Source organism: Protopterus annectens, chromosome 17.part0, assembly GCF_019279795.1.
Source record: "Protopterus annectens isolate FY-2018-M chromosome 17.part0, PAN1.0, whole genome shotgun sequence".
NCBI lineage: Eukaryota > Metazoa > Chordata > Ceratodontiformes > Protopteridae > Protopterus > Protopterus annectens.
The window spans coordinates 593050823-593070523 of record NC_056751.1 but is presented as its reverse complement, the minus strand read 5'-3'; the positions used below and the strand labels follow the sequence as shown (position 1 = coordinate 593070523).

The window sequence follows — 19701 nt, the reverse complement described above, 5'->3', positions numbered from 1 at the left end:
GCAGGTGCATACAGGGCCAATGGAACCCCCAGCAGCTCCCCCTGCACATCCGTCAAAAAGATGATGGCTGTGCAGCAGGCCTTAATAGCTTTCAAACTATTCTCTCTCCAGGGGTTCTCCTGATCAAAACAGACACCACTGTGATGTGGTACATCAACAAGCAGGGAGGGACTCGCTCCTACCCACTGTGCAGGCTGGCCATGATCCTTTGGTTCACAGCCTGTTCCATGCAAATACACCTGTTAGTACAATACCTGCCAGGCTGTCTCAACTCCCTGGCAGACCAATTAAGCAGAAAGTTCTCGGACCCCCACGAGTGGCAGCTCAACAGAAACACCTTCTTCCTAATAACTCAGAAATGGGGAACCCCGGAGGTCGACCTCTTTTGCCTCCCACACCAACCATCAATTCTGCATCAGGCAGCATCACTGCATGGCTTGGAAGGTGGTTGCCCTGTTCTTCCCCTGGGTAAATCTCTCAGTCTTTGCCTTTCCTCCTCTACTTCTCATTCCCAGGTTACTGCTCAAAATAAGGGAGAAAAAACCAAGGACTATTCTCATAGCTCCAGACTGGCCCAGACAGCACTGGTACCCCTTGCTCCGCAGCCTGTCCCTGCTGCCTCCATGGAATCTTCCTCAAATTCCAAACCTCCTAACCCAGAGGGAAGGGGAATTCATGCACCCCCAATTGCAGACACTCAGTTTGGCAGCTTGGCTTATACCCTAACCCCTGACCAATCTGCCATCCTATGTAAATAGGTTCTGGATGTTATCCGCGAGGCCAGATGCCCTAGCACCAGAATGTCTTATGCAGGTAAATGGAAAAGGTTCTGCACCTGGATCCAGGCTAAGGAGGCCAATACATCACAGCCCTTCATCCCTCTCATCCTGGATTACTTAGCTGACCTACTACATAGTGGTCTCTCTTTCTCCTCTATAAAAATTCATCCCTCTGCTATTTCTGCTCATTTTCCCACTGAGCAGCCTCTTTTTTTCACACCCTCAGAATAAACAGTTCCTCAGAGGGGCTAGCTACTTGAGGAGCCCCAGAAGGGCACCTACACCAGCTTGGGACCTTAACTTTGTCTTGGATAAGCTCACCCTGCCCCCTTTCGAACCAGCTTCTTCTGTAGAGCTAAAATTTCACAAACGATTGACAAATGTAGCAGGCGGAATGGTCTTGCTCCCAGCCTAAGCAAAAAAACACACCTGTCGTAGGCATCTTTATGGGGTATCTGGTGCCCGCATTGGCATTTACCCTTTTTACCTGACATCAGCTAAAAATTGCTACAACAACCAAGCCTAAGCAGTAACAATTGGAAAAGTGAAAAACAAAAACCCAACTTGTTACTTAGCTTTAATGCGATGTCTGAGAAGGAGCGATCACACAATGCTTCGGTCATCTGCGGCTGAGAAGGTCTGAGGATTGTGCTTGCTGACGTTAACATTTAAGGCCCCTGGTTTATGGCCTTGTGTCTGATGTCCCACGCACGCTGCAACAGCCAAGCTGAAGCTTTTGTATAGGAGCCGACATACGAGTCACTTTAGGCCAGAAAATCCCACAACTAGAATACTGCAACATGGAAGAGAAGGACATCTATGGTTATGGGAAGATTTTACACAACTATTCTCTATGAGACAGAAGACTGTAGAGTATGAGATTGAGATCAGCTGTAATACTTAATAGTATGGTGTCAAAAACCTTGTCAGATCTGACTCTCAATGGGTCTGTCTCTCAGAACTGTTTATGCTGAGCAAGAATTTCAAAGCCGAGTGCCGCTCTTAGTTAGACTTAAAGCGCTTTGTCCTCAGGTTACAGGACTTCTTCAGAACAAGTAACACAAATCTTAATATACCCTCATCATGGACGGTTCACAATGAGCTAATTAGTGCCGTTCAGTTGATTAATAGTCATGGCAAAGCCAAAGAACCATAGCCCTCTTCCCCACTGCTATATATTATATAAATACATGCCTATCTAATAAATCATGACGTTGCTTTAAAACCCTACTGATAATTAAGGCCACACCAAAAACCAACAATAAATAATAAGTAACCCCCCATAGAAACCTTTTTAAAAGTGATGTACTGTAATGATATTAAAAGCACACTGTCACCTTCCATGTGAAAAAAAAGCCTAAAATGCAATATTCACTTGCCCATAAACTCGAAAAATATATAAGCACCATTTGATTAATTTAGATAGCTAAATAAATACATAAATAAATAAAAAAGCTTGTATCACACAAAAAATAACAAGCTCTTAACTTTAAAATACTAGTTATGGACACATTTTCATTCACTCCAGGGGTTTGAGTAGCATTAGTTTTTGACTTCCATTTCAGCACAAGGAACTCTTTAAGTATTGTTCACTGGGGCCCCCTTTGTCCCCCAAGTTGACCTGGTTAATTACACAAAACTTAAACTGGTGTGTAGGAAGCAGCTTAATATGTCTGAGCAAGGCATTCTTGTCATCTCCTTTAATTATATCATAATTATGTTGATACAGCCTTTGCCTAATCATCCATTTTGTTTTCCCAACATAAAATGAAGAACAAAAGATACATACAGCCAAATTAATCACGCCTCTACTATTATAAGAAAATGTTCGATTAAGGTGAATTTCACCAAACCCTTTAATGAAAAGTGAGGACCCTTCCAGCCCGTGTTGGCACTGATTGCAGTTCCTACACTTAGACATCCTCCCTTCCTGCCTAAATAGCCCTGGTCTTTCAAGAATCATCTTAAAGCTAGGAGCCTTTTTGTACACCACTACTGGTTTGGACCCCACAACATCGACATGGTTTCATGGTTTGGTTTCGAAAACAGTCCAGTTCTTTATCATAATCTCCTTCAACCTCTCATATTGCTCAGTAGAAGTCAGTATCATTTCATTGCTGAAGCATTCACCGCTATTTTTTGTCCTCATCCCCCTATCACCTCCTGTATCTAAATTGGACCTTTTGGACTTTCCCACTAAGGGGGTAAAATAACCTGTCCTCTTAGCACAAACTTCACTAAAAATTTTGATTAAAAACCCATCCAGATAACCTCTTCTAAAAACATTTCCCTCAACTTCCCCATTTGATCATAAAACTCGCAATCTCCCAAAACCATCCAGGCTAATCTAACACATTACCCCGTGAGTATAGATTTCTTTCGATGTAACGGGTGCATGCTATCGAAATGAAGAAATGAATTGGAATAACTGGATTTGTGGTAAATAGTGGAATCAAACCCATCCTTCTCATAGTTCTTCCTAAGGGAAATATCTAAAAAGTGTACCAAGTCCCCTTGAATATCCATAGTAAAAAACAGGAAATTTGTAGCAGAGTGCAAATAGTTGAAAAATAAGTGCAAGCTCGTCTCTGTATAATTCCAAAAAATATCACATCTAAAAACTGGCCATAAAAAATCCAACTATCCTTAAAATCAGAAATTAAGCACATAATTTGTTTACCAATAGGAGAGGACTGCATTAGCAAACATGGGGGTACAAGCTGCCCCCATAGAAACTCCATTTTTCTGTCTAAAGAATTGACCTTCAAATGTTAGGAAATTGTTTTCTAATACAATTTCCATAAATTATCTTAGGACTTCCAATTTACCAGCACTTAGGGTCATATTGTGTCTTAGGTATTCATAAAACCATTCAACCCCTATCCCCTGTGAGATGACGGAGAATAAATCTTGTATATCTAAGGATGGTAACAAAAATAATTCCTTCTCTAAAAAATCATCTGGTACCCTACTTAAAAAGTCCTGAGAGTCTCTAAGCAGGACTGGATTAGCATCCAAAACAGTTTTGGTGTAAAAATCAACGTATTTAGCTATATAAAAAGTTTTGGATGTTTTGGCATCCACAATAGGGTGTAAAGGAGGATCAGAAACACACTTCTGGACCTTAGGAATACCAAAAATCATAGGAATTTTTGGGCTGCCATGCACAAAGTTATATTCTTCGATGGAAATCTAGTCATTCAGCAACGTATCCTCCAAAATTAAATCAATTTTGTGATGCGCAATATTAACTTCATTGGTAAAGGCCTCCTCATATGTGTCCGAATATAGTAGATTAAACCTCTTGTTGGTGTAATCATTTTTATCCATTACTACCAGGCCTTCCCCTTGTCAGGTTTTATAACCCCTCACCATTTTGTTGCCCGAAATCTGTTTTAACAAGGACCTTTCTTGTTCATTAATTTAAGGTTGTGATCTGTCAGTGCATCACAGAGTTTTTTAGGAAATTTCCAAAATCAGATTTGCATAGCCTCTCAAATAATAACACAGGGTGTAACTCTGGGTTGAATACACTAGGTCTTTTTTATATTATTATTAGTGGTCCCCTCTGTATGGTTCCTTTTTTAAAAATAAAATGAAAGATTGATTTTTCTAGTGAATAGCTTAAATTGTATCAAGGCCTCTTCAATTTTACTTTTTGCAGTGGGCACGAAGGTGAAACCCCTTTCAAAAAGGTTAGCCCATGTGGAGTCAACATTCAAACTGCTGTAGTTAAAAAGCTTGAAGTCACCATAATCACTGTGCACCATCTGACAAACACACAATTCCAGCCCCTGTTGGACCTCTCTTTCCCTTCCCATTCGTTCCCACTCTCCCTCTCTGTCTCTCCCTCACCTGGACTGGGAGATTGCTTGCTGCTAATAATTTGTTTCTGTGGGATAAATCAAGGCCCCCTGTCCCCGTTCCATCTGTCTCTGGGATCCCTTCAAAGGGGGATATCCTAAAGGGATATTCTGGTCATTTAAATTCCAATTAGCACTACTCAGAGCTGTACTAGTCATATCATCATTATCTTGAGCTTGTCCAAAGTCAGGCTGCCCATTCCTCTTCATAGCACTCGGGAGAGAAGGCTAAGCTGTCCCTTTTTCATATTTGATCATATCTCTCTATCATTTCTTGGCTTTCTTGTTTTTAAGATCATTGATATCCCTTTCAATACCCCTCAATAAATTGTTGTATGTACCAAGTCTAAATTCAAAAAGTAAATCATTGTGCATGCTATCATTGAGCGCTTGAATACTATTAATTGTCATTCGTCTATCATAATCTCTAATTAAAAGTTCAAGCAACTCACACCCATGTCTGTTAAAAAGTTCACAGTGTAAAGTAGAGTCTTTTACCAAGCCTGTTGGAAATTTCCACAGGCGCAGTCCCTTGTGTATCCTCTCGACCCGTAGGCACTCCCTCAAGTAGCTGGATTCCAACTGTAGTTTTCTGTATTTGGAAACTAAATCCCCAAATGTTTTAAATTGTTGTCCAAGGGTTCCATGATCTGAAGGCCGACCACAAAAAATCTCTCTGAAGTCATTCCTTCATTTTGGAGGTGCCTCTAACATCAAAATTCATGTCACTGACGTTCATGTTGTGCCTCTGCTGGTAAGAACTTGAAAACGGAACTTCTGCTGTGTTTGCCCATTTGTTTCTCTTCTTTGACTTGGTGTAATACTGGAAACACTGGGGCAAACTGTTGACTGACTGAATTCTCCCTCAAACCGACCCCAGGGAGTTGTGAACTTGCCGAAATTCTTTGTATGAACTGGTTGAGCAAAAGAATTAAGTTCCCATCTCTCGCTGCAAATGTGTCCTGCAGCTGCTGTATTTTATGCAAAGATGTTTCGACTCTAGCTTCCCCTTCCATGAAGAAAACAAACACCAAAAAACAAACCAACAACTTGTAGAACGCCCAAAAGGGCAGGGAAAAACTTCAGAGCAGAGTACCGCTCTTAATTAGACTTTATTGAAATAAAATAAAAAAGTTACATGCTTTCGTCCTCAGGTTGCAGGAGTTCTTCAGAACAAGTAACACCAGAAACACAAGTTTTAATATACCCCCATCATGGCCAGTTCACAATGAGCTAATTGGTGCAATCAAACTAATTAATCAGTCATGGCAAAGCCAAAGAACTTTAACCCTGTTGCCCACTGGTACATACCATGTAAATAAATGCCTATCTAATAAATCATGACTTATCTTTAAAAGCCCACTGATAATTAAGGCCACACTAAAAACCAACAATAGGTAGGTAATCCCCCATAGAAACCTGTTTAAAAATCATGTACTGTAGTGATATTAAAAACACACACTCCCCATCCATGTGAAAAAAATACTATAATGAAGTATTCACTTGCACATAAACTCAAAAAATATACAAGCATCGTTTGATTAATTTAGACAGATAAATACGTAAATAAATAAAAAAGCTTACGTCACATAAAAAATAACAAGTTCTTAACTTTAAAATACTAGTTATGGACACATTTTCATTCAGTCCAGAGGCTTGAGTAGCATTATTTTTTAACTGCCATTTCAACTCAAGGAACTTTAAGTATTGTTCACTGGGGCCCCCACTCTTCCCCAAGTTGACCTGGTCAATTACACAAAACTTAAACCAGTATGTAGGATACAGCTTAATATGTCTGAGCAAGGCGTTCTTGTCATCTCCTTTCTTTATATCCTAATTATGTTGGTACATCCTTTGCTTAATCATCTATTTTATTTTCCCAACCCAAAATGCAGAACAAAAGATACATACAGCCAAATAAATCACGCCTCTACTATTACAAGAAACTTTTCAATTAAGGTGAATTTCACCAAACGCTTTAATGAGAAGTTTGGACCCTTCCAGCACGTGTTGGCACTGATTGCAGTTCCCATGCTTAGACATCCTCCCTTCCTGTCTAAATAGCCCCGGTCTTTCAAGAATAATCTTAAATCTAGGCACCTTTTTGTACATCACTACTGGTTTGGACCCCACCACATCGACATGCTCGCTATTGGTTTTGAAAATAGTCCAGTTTTCCATAATCTCCTTCAACCTCTCAAACTGCCCAGTATATGTCAGTATCATTCCATTGTTGAAGCATTCACCTCCACTTCTTGTCCTCATCCACCTATCACTACCTGTGTCTAAATTGGACCTGTTGGACTTTCCCAGTAAGGGGGTAAAATAACCTGTCCTCCTTTTAGCACAAACTTCACTAAAAATGTTGGTTAAAACCCATTTGGATAACATCTCCTAAAAAACATTTCCCTCAACTTCCCCATTTTTTCATAAAACTCACAATCTCCCAAAACCATCCAGGTTAATCTAACACATTGCCCATTGACTATAGATTTCTTTTGATGTAATGGGTGCATGCTATCGAAATGAAATGAATTGGAATAACTGGGTTTGCAGTAAATAGTGGAATCAAACCCCATTCCTTCTCATAGTTCTTCCTAAGGAAAATATCTAAAAAGTGTACCGAGTCTCCCTGAATGTCCATAGTAAAAGGTAGGAAATTTGTGACAGAGTGCAAATCGTCGAAAAATAAGTGCAGTCTTGTCTCGGTTTCATTCAAAAAAATATCATGTCTTCTAAAAACCTGACATAAAAAAACCAACTGCCCTTAAAATCAGAATTAAGCACATAATTGGTTTCCCAATAGAATAAGACCGCATTAGCAAACATGGGGGCACAAGCTGCCCCCATGGCAACTCCAGTTTTCTGCCTAAAGAATTGATCTTCAAATATTAGGAAATTGTTTTCAAATACTATTTCCATAAATTCTCTTAGGACTTCCAGTTTACCAGCACTTAGGGTTGCATTGTGTTTTAGGAATTCATAAAACCATTCCACCCCTATCTCATGTGGGATGACCGAGAATAAATCTTGTATATCGATGGTAACAAAAAAAAAAAAATCATCTGATGCCCTACTTAAAAAGCCACAAGAGTCTCTTAAGCTGGACTGGATTAGCATCCAAAACTGTCTTCATCTAAAAATCAGTGTATTTAGCAATACAAAACATTTTGGATGCTTTGGCATCCACAATAGGGTGCAAAGGAGGATCAGAAACACACTTATGGACCTTAGGGTTACCAGAAATCATAGGAATTTTTAGGCTCCCTACATGCACAAAGTTATAATGTGAAGTTGTTCTATCTCACCGTTCCTTCTTACAGATGGGTTTGGTGCTGATCCTCTGCTCCGAGTCTGCCTACTACAAAGCTCGAGGTCTTCAGACAGCTCAAGGCCAAGTGTCTATCCCATGATGCACCTTGAGTTACCTCAGATCTAGTTTGCCGCTGCAATAGATCAGAGGTTCCTTGCACAGCTTGGGCCAGTATAATTATTTTCTGGAGGCAGTCGGGGGTCGCTTATCTTTGTATCTAGACGCCTGGCTCAAAATAACAAACGCCAACTGCGTACAAAGTATAGTTTACAGAGGATATTTCATTCCTTTTGCCACTCCCCCTCTATTGACACAAAAATCCAGGACATTCCACTCGGTTACAGGGAACAAGCAACAGTAGAGGTCCAAACTTTGCTAAGTAAGAGTTATCCAACCAGTCCCAGCAGACCAGACAGTATCTGAAACTTACTCAAGATTCTTTTTAGTTCCAAAAAGACAGGGGACTGGAGACCTATTTTGGACCTCAGCAGACTAAACAGATCTGTCAAGAAAGAGAAGTTTTGGATGGTCACACTTCAGTCGATACTCCTCTTTTTAGGGAAGGACAGTTGGATGTGCTCGATAGATCTACAGGATGTGTACTACCATATAAAAATGACCAGACCATCCAGAGATTATCTGTGCTTCTGGCTCGGAGCCAGTCATTACCAGTTTCGAGCCCTGCCCTTTGGTCTCACTACAGCCCCCAGAGTGTTCACCAAATGTATGGCTGTGGTCACGGCTCACCTGAGGCATTTAGGATTCCAGGTGTTTCCATACTTAGACGATTGGCTCCTCACCGCCACCACCAGGCATCAGCTAATACAAGCCAGGGACACTACTCTTACTCTGTGCAATCATCTGGGCATTACAATAAATTTAGAAAAATCTGCATTGTCGCCATCGCAACATATCATTTTTATCAAAGCAGAATTGGACACCACCACCACTCTAAAACTTCCAGCAGAAGAAGTTTTACTACTTCATCAGCAGGTCCACAACATCATATCCAAAGACAAGGCTCCAGCACAGAAGTGCTAAAGTTGTTAGGCATGATGGCTGCTACAGTATTAGCAGTACCGTTGGTCGCATGCACATGCGGGTTCTACAATGGCTGTTATTCACTCAGTGGTCTTACCAAGAGCTCCCAATGTCTCATCTCATAATTATCACAAACACATGCAAAAAGGAACTTCAGTGGTGGTTAACCTCTCTTCATGTGACGATAGGTCATCCTTTTATCCTACCCTCACCAGTGGCCACAGTGACCATGGACGCTTTCCTGATAGAGTGGGGGGGCATTTTCAGGGAAGAACAGCCCAAGACACATGGACAGAACAGGAGACACATCTGCATATCAATGTCCTAGAGATGAGAGCGGTACTTTTGGCGTTGCAGTACTTCCAGGGCTATCTCCCTCTGGGGACTATTGCGATTCAGACAGACAACATGTCAGTGGTCTGGTACTTGAACAAACAAGGAGGAAACAGATCCTATCCCCTTTGTCGCGAGGCCCTAAGAGTATGGCAGTGGGCTACATCCACCCAGCGCTTTCTGATAGCAATGCACATTTCGGGGTAATCCAGTGTGATAGCAGACAAACTGAGCAGGGCAATTGTGTTGCCTCACGAGTGGTCCCTCAAAAAAGAGATAGCGGAGAGAATATTCCGCAGGTGGGGCCAGACTTGCTGCAACCTTTTTGCCAACCACATGAACACAAAATGCAGATGACTACTTTGCCCTGATTTCCCCTCCGAGAGAAGCCACAAGGGACGCACTTGTACACGATTGGCCTTCGGGTCTCCTCTATGCATTCCCACCAATTCCCTTGATACCCAAAGTATTGCAGAAAGCAAAAGATCTGAGAAGGACCATCATTCTAATAGCCCCTCATTGGCCTCGTCAGATTTGGTTCCCCTTCCTTCGACTTCATCTGTTGGAAGAGCATTGTATTCTGGACCCAGTTCCAGACCTTCTGACACATTCGTTGGGGGCTGTTCATCCCTCTCTTCAGTCCCTGAAATTGACAGCTTGGCTGCTCCAATTCCCAACATAGCCAGGTTCCATAACCTCTCAAACGAAACGCAGCATATTTTGATATCTTCTCATAAGTCCTCTACTAGGAAGCTCTACCTTAGCAAATGGCGAAGATTTTCTATATGGGCTTCTCAAAATAACATTGAGCCCTACCAAGCCCCCATTTCCTCCATATAAGAGTTTTTGACTATGCTTCTCAATAAAGGAGCTGCAGCAGCAACAGTTAGAGTACAACTTGCCGCCATCTCTAATTTTCACCTTGGCTTTGAAGGATTGAACATAATGTCACACAAACTATCCAAAGCCTTTCTAAAAGGGACCTTTCATCTCAGACCACCTGTGAAATCCCCTTATACCCCATGGAACCAAAATTATATGCTTTCACTCATTATTCTCCCACCTTTCGAACCAGCTTCATCATGTGATTTGAAATATTTGTCATGGAAGACCATCTTTTTAGTAGCCATCACTTCTGCCCATAGAGTTTCAGAGCTACAGGCCTTGTCCATAAAGCCTCCTTATTTGATTTTCTACGATGACAGAGTGTCCCTGCAAACAAATCCTTCATTTTTACCTAAAGTTTGTACTGAAACTAACCTGAACCAGATCATAGAGTTACCAGTGTTCTTCCCCAGACACACCAGTAACTTAGAATATATGCTGCACAAACTTGATGTTCATAGACAACTCAGATTTTACCTGGCTAGAACAAAAGACTTCAGAAAATCGGAACAACTTTTCGTCTCCTTTTCAGATTCTAGAAAAGGTATGCCAGTGGCAAAAACAACCCTATCTAGATGGCTATCTGATTGTATTACCTACACTTATTCAGCTGCCAACTTACCCTTGCAACAAAAATATTAAGGCTCATTCTACCTAAGCAGTGTCCACATCTTCTGCCTTTTCTTCTAGGCTTCGTATAGACATTTGTGCAGCAGCTACTTGGCCAAACCCTCATACCTTTATCACTCATTACAAAGTTGACAGGGCCTCCTTTGGTTCGGCTGTCCTGAAAAACATACTCTCGTGAGCCACCCGAGAAGGGTGGTGCTTGGGATGCTACCCATCGATAAGAATGAATGGCGAGATAGAACAACTTAACATAAAGAAGTTATGTACTCATCAGAACGTTCCATGTGAGTTGTTTATCTTGCCTTCATTCGTACTTCCCACCCTTCTACCCCCTCCAGGGTTTTTTGAGGACCGAGATACTAGTTTTATCCTGGTTGCTCAGTCTTTCTATGGGTTTTCTCCTAAAGAGTGATAGAATGGCACATGGTATTATACGCAGCAAACAAGATCTGAGGTAACTCAAGGTGTATCATGGGATAGGGAATTGGCCTCGAGCTGTCTGAAGACCTCGAGCTTTGTAGTAGGCTGACTTAGAGCTGAAACATTATTCTCTAATATAATTTCTAATAGAGCACATAAAAGTCTTATTTTATCTTGTTGCAAATTATGGGCAGACAATAGCTCCTTAACTTTATCGATCCCCCATTCATTGGGGATAACTGTGAACAGGGACTCAATGTCCATAGTTACAAAAATGCATGAGGCATCCATAAGTCCTAGGTATGTACCTAATTCAGTTAAAAATGATTTTGTGTCTTTCAAAACTGTGGTACATTGATCCAAAATGGGATGTAGGTTCTTCTCTACATATATTGACAGTAGCTCTGTAGCCCAATCTTTGCTAGATACAATGGGACGCATGGATGGGCTCATAAGATTCTTGTGCACTTTGGGAAGGGCATAGACAATGGGTATAACTGGATGTTCAACTTTGAAATAATTAAAAATAGATTCTGAGATCAAACCTGAACACAATAAATCAAAGACTAAGAACTCTATCTTGTCTATAATACCTTTAACTAGGCTGTTCAAAATACAAATATACGTATCATTGTTGTCCAAAAGGTTCATCATTGCTTGCAGATATAGCTGCTTATCCATAACAACAATGCCTCCTCCCTTATCAGCTGGTCCGATTTCTATGGATGATAGTTCTATTAACTCTTGTAATGCAGCGGAATCTAACTGTGACATGTTATGAAAGAAGGCTCTAGAGTTCCTTGCAAGTTCGTCCCTAATCTCTCTCTCACATATATCAATGAATGCATCGATAGTGTGATTCACTGGAGGGATAAAAGTACTGGGTTTCTTAAAAATACAACATTCGTGCAAGTCATTATGAAACATAGCCTTCAAGGTTAATGTCCTCCCAAAACGCCTAAGATCTGTTAAAACATCCGTTAAATGGCTTTTTGCACTGGAATAAAACTCAAACCCTTGTTCAATAGTTCTAATTGTGTATCTGTTAAGCGGTGGGATGAGATATTAAAAATTTGACCTGTTTCGGCCTCTTCCCCATCCTGGTAAACTTGTCTATGCTGTGTTGCCGTCTCATCTTGTTGTTCTGTGTGCGGTTCCTCAACCTTCCTCTTATCAGGAGCGGATTGCTCAGTAAAAAAACGCCCTTGTGTCACCAAAGATGCATTCTCCCACTGTCCGCTATTGAGAAGTCCACCACTGGAAACTTGCGAAGCTCTCGGTCTAACACTTTGTTCAATTGCATTGTTACCACAGGAAGTATTCGCAATTGGGGCAACTAAACTCTGTGAAGCTGTTGTACTGTTGGAAGTTGTGTTGTTGCTCATTGTCAATCCTGTAGGTATATTCCCATTCATCGCTGCTAGTCTTTGGTCCACTGTAGAAAGACGAGGTACAACCAACGTGGTGTGGATGGTAATGCCCCCATTCTCACTCGTTGCTGTTTCTCGCATATTAAAATTTAAATACCTTTCTCTAGCCCAAGAGAACATGTTACCATTGCGGAAATTTTGCAAATCTCTCTGCAATTTCTATACTTTGGTGCCAGATAACCTTATCATACAACAAAATATTCTCATATAAATTGTCTATTTTGTCACCTATAGCATTGGGAGAATATACATCATAAATCTCATTGTGTAGTGCATTAATCTCTGCAAGCAAGTCTGTCTCTTGAGGTCGAAAAAATTCTATGAGTAACTGCATGTATTTGGCACTATATTCTAAATTACTCAGTTGCCATTGTTTAAGTAACTCAGGATATGTATGTCCATAACTCAGCATTGTTAATGCACGCAATCCTCTTGGTGCAATATTGAACTTCAGTGAAGCCTCTAAATGAAAGTGCTTCCACTGTAAGCACTTAAATTTTTAGAGTTTATTTTTAAGTGTCTTAAACTTGCTCAGGAAACTTTCATAAACACTCGCATCTTTTGTTAACATACTCTCACCGAGTGATAAGCCATCCGAGAACAACGGATTTGAATTACTTGCCAATAGTTCACTGAAACGTTCAATCCTGTCTACACCATTAGTTGCAACCATCATCTGTGTATTGGATACGGAAGGCAAATCCAAATCAAGTACTCCAACGTTGCCTTCGGCCATGTTCAGTTAAGGATAAAACAAGTATCAGAAACACACCAAAAATAATCATGTTACTGAATCAAGTTACCAGTGTAAAAAAGAGAAACTGTAGAAAAAAAAATCAAACACTGGTAACACACAGCCGGTACGTGTACAGAAAAGTTTAATAGTAAGCGCTTTCACGGATAAAAAACACTTCTTCAGACTACAAAAACAAACTCAGACAAACATTTAAATAGCCAACCTAATGGAAACCACTCAGCTGAAACTAATCAGTGTTGAGAGAACCCCAATCACATTCAATTAACAATAAAAGCCATAAATAAAGGAGCACTAACTCATAGCTTTGAGTTCCTAGTTGACTATAGCATCATTCATTGTTTCAGGGCTCTATTTTTCAGGAATGGTTTTACTGAAACTTTACTGTTAAGCCCAGGTGGTTTATCTGCTTGAAATAATAGGCATCCATAGGTCCTAGGATGAACCTTTTGGACAACAATGATATGTATATTTGTATTTCAAATAGCCTAGTTAAAGGTATTATAGATGAGGTAGAGTTCTTTGATTTATTGTGTTCAGGTTTGATCTCAGAATCTATTTTTAATTATTTCAAAGTTGAACATCCAGTTATACCCATTGTCTATGGCCTTCCCAAAGTGCACAAGAATCTTATGAGCCCACCCATGCGTTCCATTGTATCTAGCAGAGGTTGGGCTACAGAGTCGCTGTCAATATATATAGAGAAGAACCTACATCCCATTTTGGATCAATGTACCACAGTTTTGAGACACAAAATCCTTTTTAACTGAATTAGGTACATACCTAGGACCTATGGATGCCTCATGCATCTTTGTAACTATGGACATTGAGTCCCTTTTCACAGTTATCCCCAATGAATGGGGGATCAGTAAAGTTAGGGAGCTATTGTCTGCTCATAATTTGCAACAAGATAAAATAAGACTTTTATGTGCTCTGTTAGAAATTATATTAGAGAATAATGTTTTTGTTTTTGGTGAACATTATTTCCTGCAGAAAGTTGGCGTTGCAATGGGCACAGCATGTGCCAACAGCTATGCCAATCTTTCATTAATACAATGGGAAATGGATGCCATTCTTTCCAATAACATCTATGGTGGCTCCATCAAGTGGTACAAGTGCTTTGTGGATGACATTTTTTTGTTATGGCAGGATACAAAAGTTAGATTATTTGAATTCTTTGAGTTTTTGAATAGTGCAACTAGTTTTCTTAAATTTACATACCAATATTCTAGGCATGAGATCGACTTCTTAGATTTAAAGATCACTAGAGATCAGTTACAATCGATCAATACTACACTTTTTAGAAAACCTGTCAGGAAAAAATCATTTGTTGCATTATAGAAGCATGCACCCACGGCATGTTAAGAATAATGTGTTGAAGGGGCAGGTATACAGAATAATGCGCCTATACAGTGATGATGTTTGCCTGAGACAAGGCCTAGAATCTATAAAGGATGAGTTCTTAAATAGAGGGTATAGCCACAAACAGATCAATAATGTAATAGAAGGAGCTTGGAGGGAAAGGCATGGTAGATGCAAACCCTATTTTGATATATCGTATCAAGTGCCGAGAACAGATGAACAACAACAGAATGTAGATACAGACTCCAGTTCTATTAATTTTAGGGCACAGAGTGTAGTGAGTATGCCTCTTACATACGCCAGTAACATCAATATAGTTTGCGATGTTAAGAGGAATTGGAATATTCTTGGAATTGTTGATGAGTTGCAAGATACCATAGGTGCCATGCCTCATTTTACTTTTCGTAATAATAGAACACTTAAGAATTATCTGTGCTATAGATCACAGACTAGTAGTCACTATGTCTATTCTGATAGAATGGGTACCTATACATGTAAAAGATGTATGGCTTGCAGCCACATACATGTGGGCAGATGATTTGTACATCCCACAATGGGTTTTAGAATTGAGCCCTGTTTTTATGCTGATTGCAGGTCAAGCAATCTAGTATATTTTAGTTATTGCATGGTACGTTATTCTTTTTATATAGGCAAAACCAACTGCTGTTTTAAAGATAGGATTTTAGAGCACGTCAGGGACATCAGGAATGTGAAAGAAACAAGTGCCCTAGCTATGCATGTTAAGAGTGGAGGCACAACACACAAGTTTAAGTTTCTTGCCCTAGAATTGGTCCACGATAAGGGCAAGAGAGGTGGAGATCTTAATAACAGCACTGAAGCTAGAGAGCAGAAATGGATTCTATTATTTCAAGCAGACAAACCACCTGGGCTTAATAGTAAATGTTCAGTAAAACCACTCCTGAAAAATAGAGCCCTGAAACACTGAGTGATGCTATAGTCAACTAGGAACTCAAAGCTATGAGTTAGTGCTCCTTTATTTATGGCTTTCATTGTTAATTGAATGTGGTTGTGGTTCTCTCAACATTGATTAGTTTCAGCTGAGTTGTTTCCATTAGGTTGGCTATTTAAATGTTTGTTTCAGTTTGTTTTTGTAGTCTGAAGAAGCATTTTTTATCCGTGAAAGCACTTACTATTAAACTTTTCTGTACATGTATCAGCTCTGTGTTACCAGTGTTTGATTTATTTCTACAGTTTCTCTTTCTTTTTTTTTACACTTGTAACTCGATTTAGTAACAGGATTATTTTTGGTGTGTTTCTGAGACTTGACATTTTGTCCAATGATTGGTGAGTTAATCAGAATAAACTATGGGTAGGGTAGTGAGTAAATTGTAAGGTAGGTTATTTTATCGCAAGATAAGAGGAGTAAATTATTAATGGGGGTGTTTGTTTTATTTTTGTATTTATTTTTTAATAATGGCGTATGTTTTTTATAACTGGGAAGTACAGACTTTTCCCCTTTGTGACTTGGTCTCCAGTTACTAAAACAGTCTTGTTCTCCCCACACTGGCTCTCCTCTGCTTTGCTTTTTCCCCACATGTGACTGATCCTCCTGTCTGTAATATTTTCATCTCCACCTCACCAGTTTGTATTTTTTCAGTCTATGATGGATTGCCTCCCTACCTGTGTCATCTGTAAACTCTGCTGTATTCCTCCTATGTTTTTCCTACAAGATATCTCCACTTTTGACCTTTTCCTTTCCGTTCTGGCTGGCTGTCTCTCTCTCTGTCTCAGCTTTAACAGATTGACTTCTCTGTCACACTTTTACTCAAGACATTAGCACAGGCCTGTTCCCCTAGTTATCAGTTGGATCAGATTCCTCTATGTACAGTTTGTTTATGATAAATGCTCTTTATTTCAGCAGACCATGTACACATTTCTCCAAAATCTTCCTTCAAAAACCACCTTAACTTATACTAGCTCCACGATTGCATAGCAGTGATAGTTTAAAAAAAATGAGGTGCTACCAATAAAGAAAAATCATATTAATTTTGGGAAAGTATCCTACATCTTGGGTCATTCCACCCCTATTTTATGCCGTTTTATAATTTGTCCAAACTGGGAAGCAATGCATTAATGAAGAGAGAAGGTAAAGCAAAGCCTTGTACATGTATTGACTACCTGCTGCTTTAATAGTTTGAAGTTGTTTTTTGTAATTCTCCATTGCTCTTTTTAAATGTTTTCTCAATTATCACCTATTAATGTTTGCTTGTTTTTCCCTTTGCAGTGATGCCGTTGTCGCCCAGGTGCTGGATGAACTTGGTCTTTCAGTTGCAGATGATCTTTCCAGTAAGTAACTCAAAACATCATGTCCAACTCCCACTCCATTAAAATGTATTGTGTGCTGTGAATGAAGAGTTGTTAGGAATTGTTTTCATAGCATTTCTTTGTCAAGTAAACCTACCCATCAGCTACGTTCTTCAGTAGTACATGGACTGGGAATTTATCCTTCTGTAATAGCTTGCTCCAGTGCTAGGGAGAGCCTCAGTTGTGTCTAGTCCATAAGTAAGATAGGACATGATCATTCTGAGTGGGTTTACTTTTTAATAGTTAACCCCCGCCAAAGAAGATTCAGTGTTGTTGTTGTTGTTGTGTCTTTCGGCTTATCCCGGTTAGGGGTCACCACAGTGGAACTCCGGTCTGCTAATGTTTGGTAGTGGATTTTTACATGCCGAGTTACCAGCCCTGACACACAACCTTCAACGAAGGCATGCCCATTCACGCATGCCTCCACACAGAAGACACTCTAGCTGAGAATCGAATGCGGCAATGTCTTGCTGTGAGGCGACAACACTACCGCAGCACCACTACAGCGAAGATTCAATGTTACACTTTGTAAATGCTTGGTGATATGTTGCATAGAGATCGAGAGTCTTCACCCCTGGAAAAGTAATGCAAGTTGAGTGGGACAGGTGATTTGTGCATAAAGATCAGTAATCACTGTCATTTGAAAGTTATTAGCTTTAACACAGAAAAGTAACAGATGAGAAATTTACTGATTTAAGATTGCTGAGGATTTTGAGAGGAAAAATGTATGGTAGCAGTGTCAGTGGTAGCACACTTGCCTTTGGTGCAGAAGGCTGTGGGATCTCTTCCCACACCAGGTAGATGGATTGCAGGTACTGTAGTGCAGCATAAGAGGGGGTGCAGCACTCTTGAGTATGTCGTTCTACAGATGAGATGTCCCATTTGCCTGAACTGATGGTAGCTCAAATGCATGCAAAAGATCCCACAACACCTTTTGAAAAGAGTAGAAGTTCCTTGATGTCCTGGGCAGATTTTCCTTAGTAGTATAAATACCACCTCGGGTTTCCCCTGAAAGTAGGTCACCAGACTAGTGGAACTAACCCAGCCATCAAATGGTAAATAAAAATAAATATTTTTATCAAGATTTGAGTGTCATATAAATACATGGAACTAGTTCCATTGCTGCACATTTTGTTATATATTATTAGAGTGTTGCATACCTATTTTAAATTTAAAACATGTAAATTGAATAACAAACATTTATATGGCCACTGCAAAAACATTCATGTAGATAATCTTGTAGTGGTGGCATTTTTCTGTCTTAAACAAGTGTTCTGCGGATATCCTAAAATTACACTACTTTATGTATTTAATGCACTTATATGGCTGCTGAAGTAGCATATTTGTATGCCAATAAATCCTAGACAAAGTAGTTAACACGAGAAAGTGTGTCATCAGCACATGTAAAAAAGCTGCACTGTCAGTGACAGATACATTGTCACCATTGACTGCCTTCATGTATCCATGTAGATGAGCAGTTACACTATCCAAAATCTGTCTGCTCAGTTGTAGCAGTGGAAGCATATAGCAAAATCAAGAAGTGACATTGTGCAACAATTACTTGAAATATATAGTGTTATAAGAATAAGCACAGCCAGGCTATCATTATGAAATTTGTTTTCAGTGTTATACAGACATATTGTTTATCGTTATCATCAGAATGATTTATGGCGTGCACCAGCATTGCTTTTAAAAGTCAAGAAATTGCATCCTGCCAGTATTTATAGGAGAAAATCTGGTTATCTACATTGTGTGTGAAAAGATAACAGCATTTGAAAACTTCTTATCTGGAGATAGGCATGAGGGTACTGTATATAGCTCTAGGCATAGGCTAAGAGCAGTACCACTGAAATTGGAAGGACATGTGCCCCCAACTCTCAGCTTTGGAAGTTCATATGAAGACACCACACAACCTTGCGTTGGGTGGCTGGGCTCCAAGGTCTTTCAGCTTGAACTTGGGATTGGCTACTGAGTTACCCACTCACAGATCAAGGATACTTGATGTGGGGATCTTTCTTCAGGCCCCAGGAGACCATCCAGTCCAGTTTGAGTAGTACCATAAAGTGCTGTGAGCCCAAGCACAAAACAGTAAAATGTAGATATTAAGCAGATATTTAATGTCTGGTGGGATCTTGAGTTGTAGGATTAGAACTGTATTCTTGGAGAATACTGTGATATCAACACGTGGCCCATAATAGGTTTTTGTCCTGGCAGATGGTGTAGTGTATATCTTTTGCATGCTCATCTTGGTATGACGTGTTTGAACTTATGCCTGAAGATAATAAGGAGGGGTGATGGTTTTCCCTGTCAGGCTTGTATGAGGATTCTTAAAGACTGAAGTCTGTTTTTGAGATTCAAAAATGGTATGCATCCCTAACTGTTGACCTTCCAGATGACTCAACTTTTGGACAAAATGTCAAGGCAGTTAAGGTCCAGGCTTGGACTAGCCTCATTTCCCTGACCTATCTCCTCAAACTGACTGGTAGCATATCCAGAGAAGCAGCCTAAGAAACTCTGAGTCACTTGCCCCAAGGAGCTCATAATCCATGGTGTTGTTTTGGAAGCT

At 40.0% G+C, this 19701-nt stretch overlaps 1 protein-coding gene across 5 annotated transcripts in view; it reads left to right on the top strand.

The window, feature by feature from the left end:
* CHMP2A (charged multivesicular body protein 2A) overlaps positions 1–19701 on the top strand; it is a 518938-nt gene that overhangs the window by 445054 nt on the left and 54183 nt on the right. For all 5 annotated transcript variants that reach the window (XM_044059594.1, XM_044059593.1, XM_044059591.1 and 2 more), the window contains one exon: positions 17056–17117. In XM_044059594.1, the coding sequence (XP_043915529.1) occupies positions 17056–17117 (62 nt within the window). The remainder of the gene's footprint in view (positions 1–17055; positions 17118–19701) is intronic.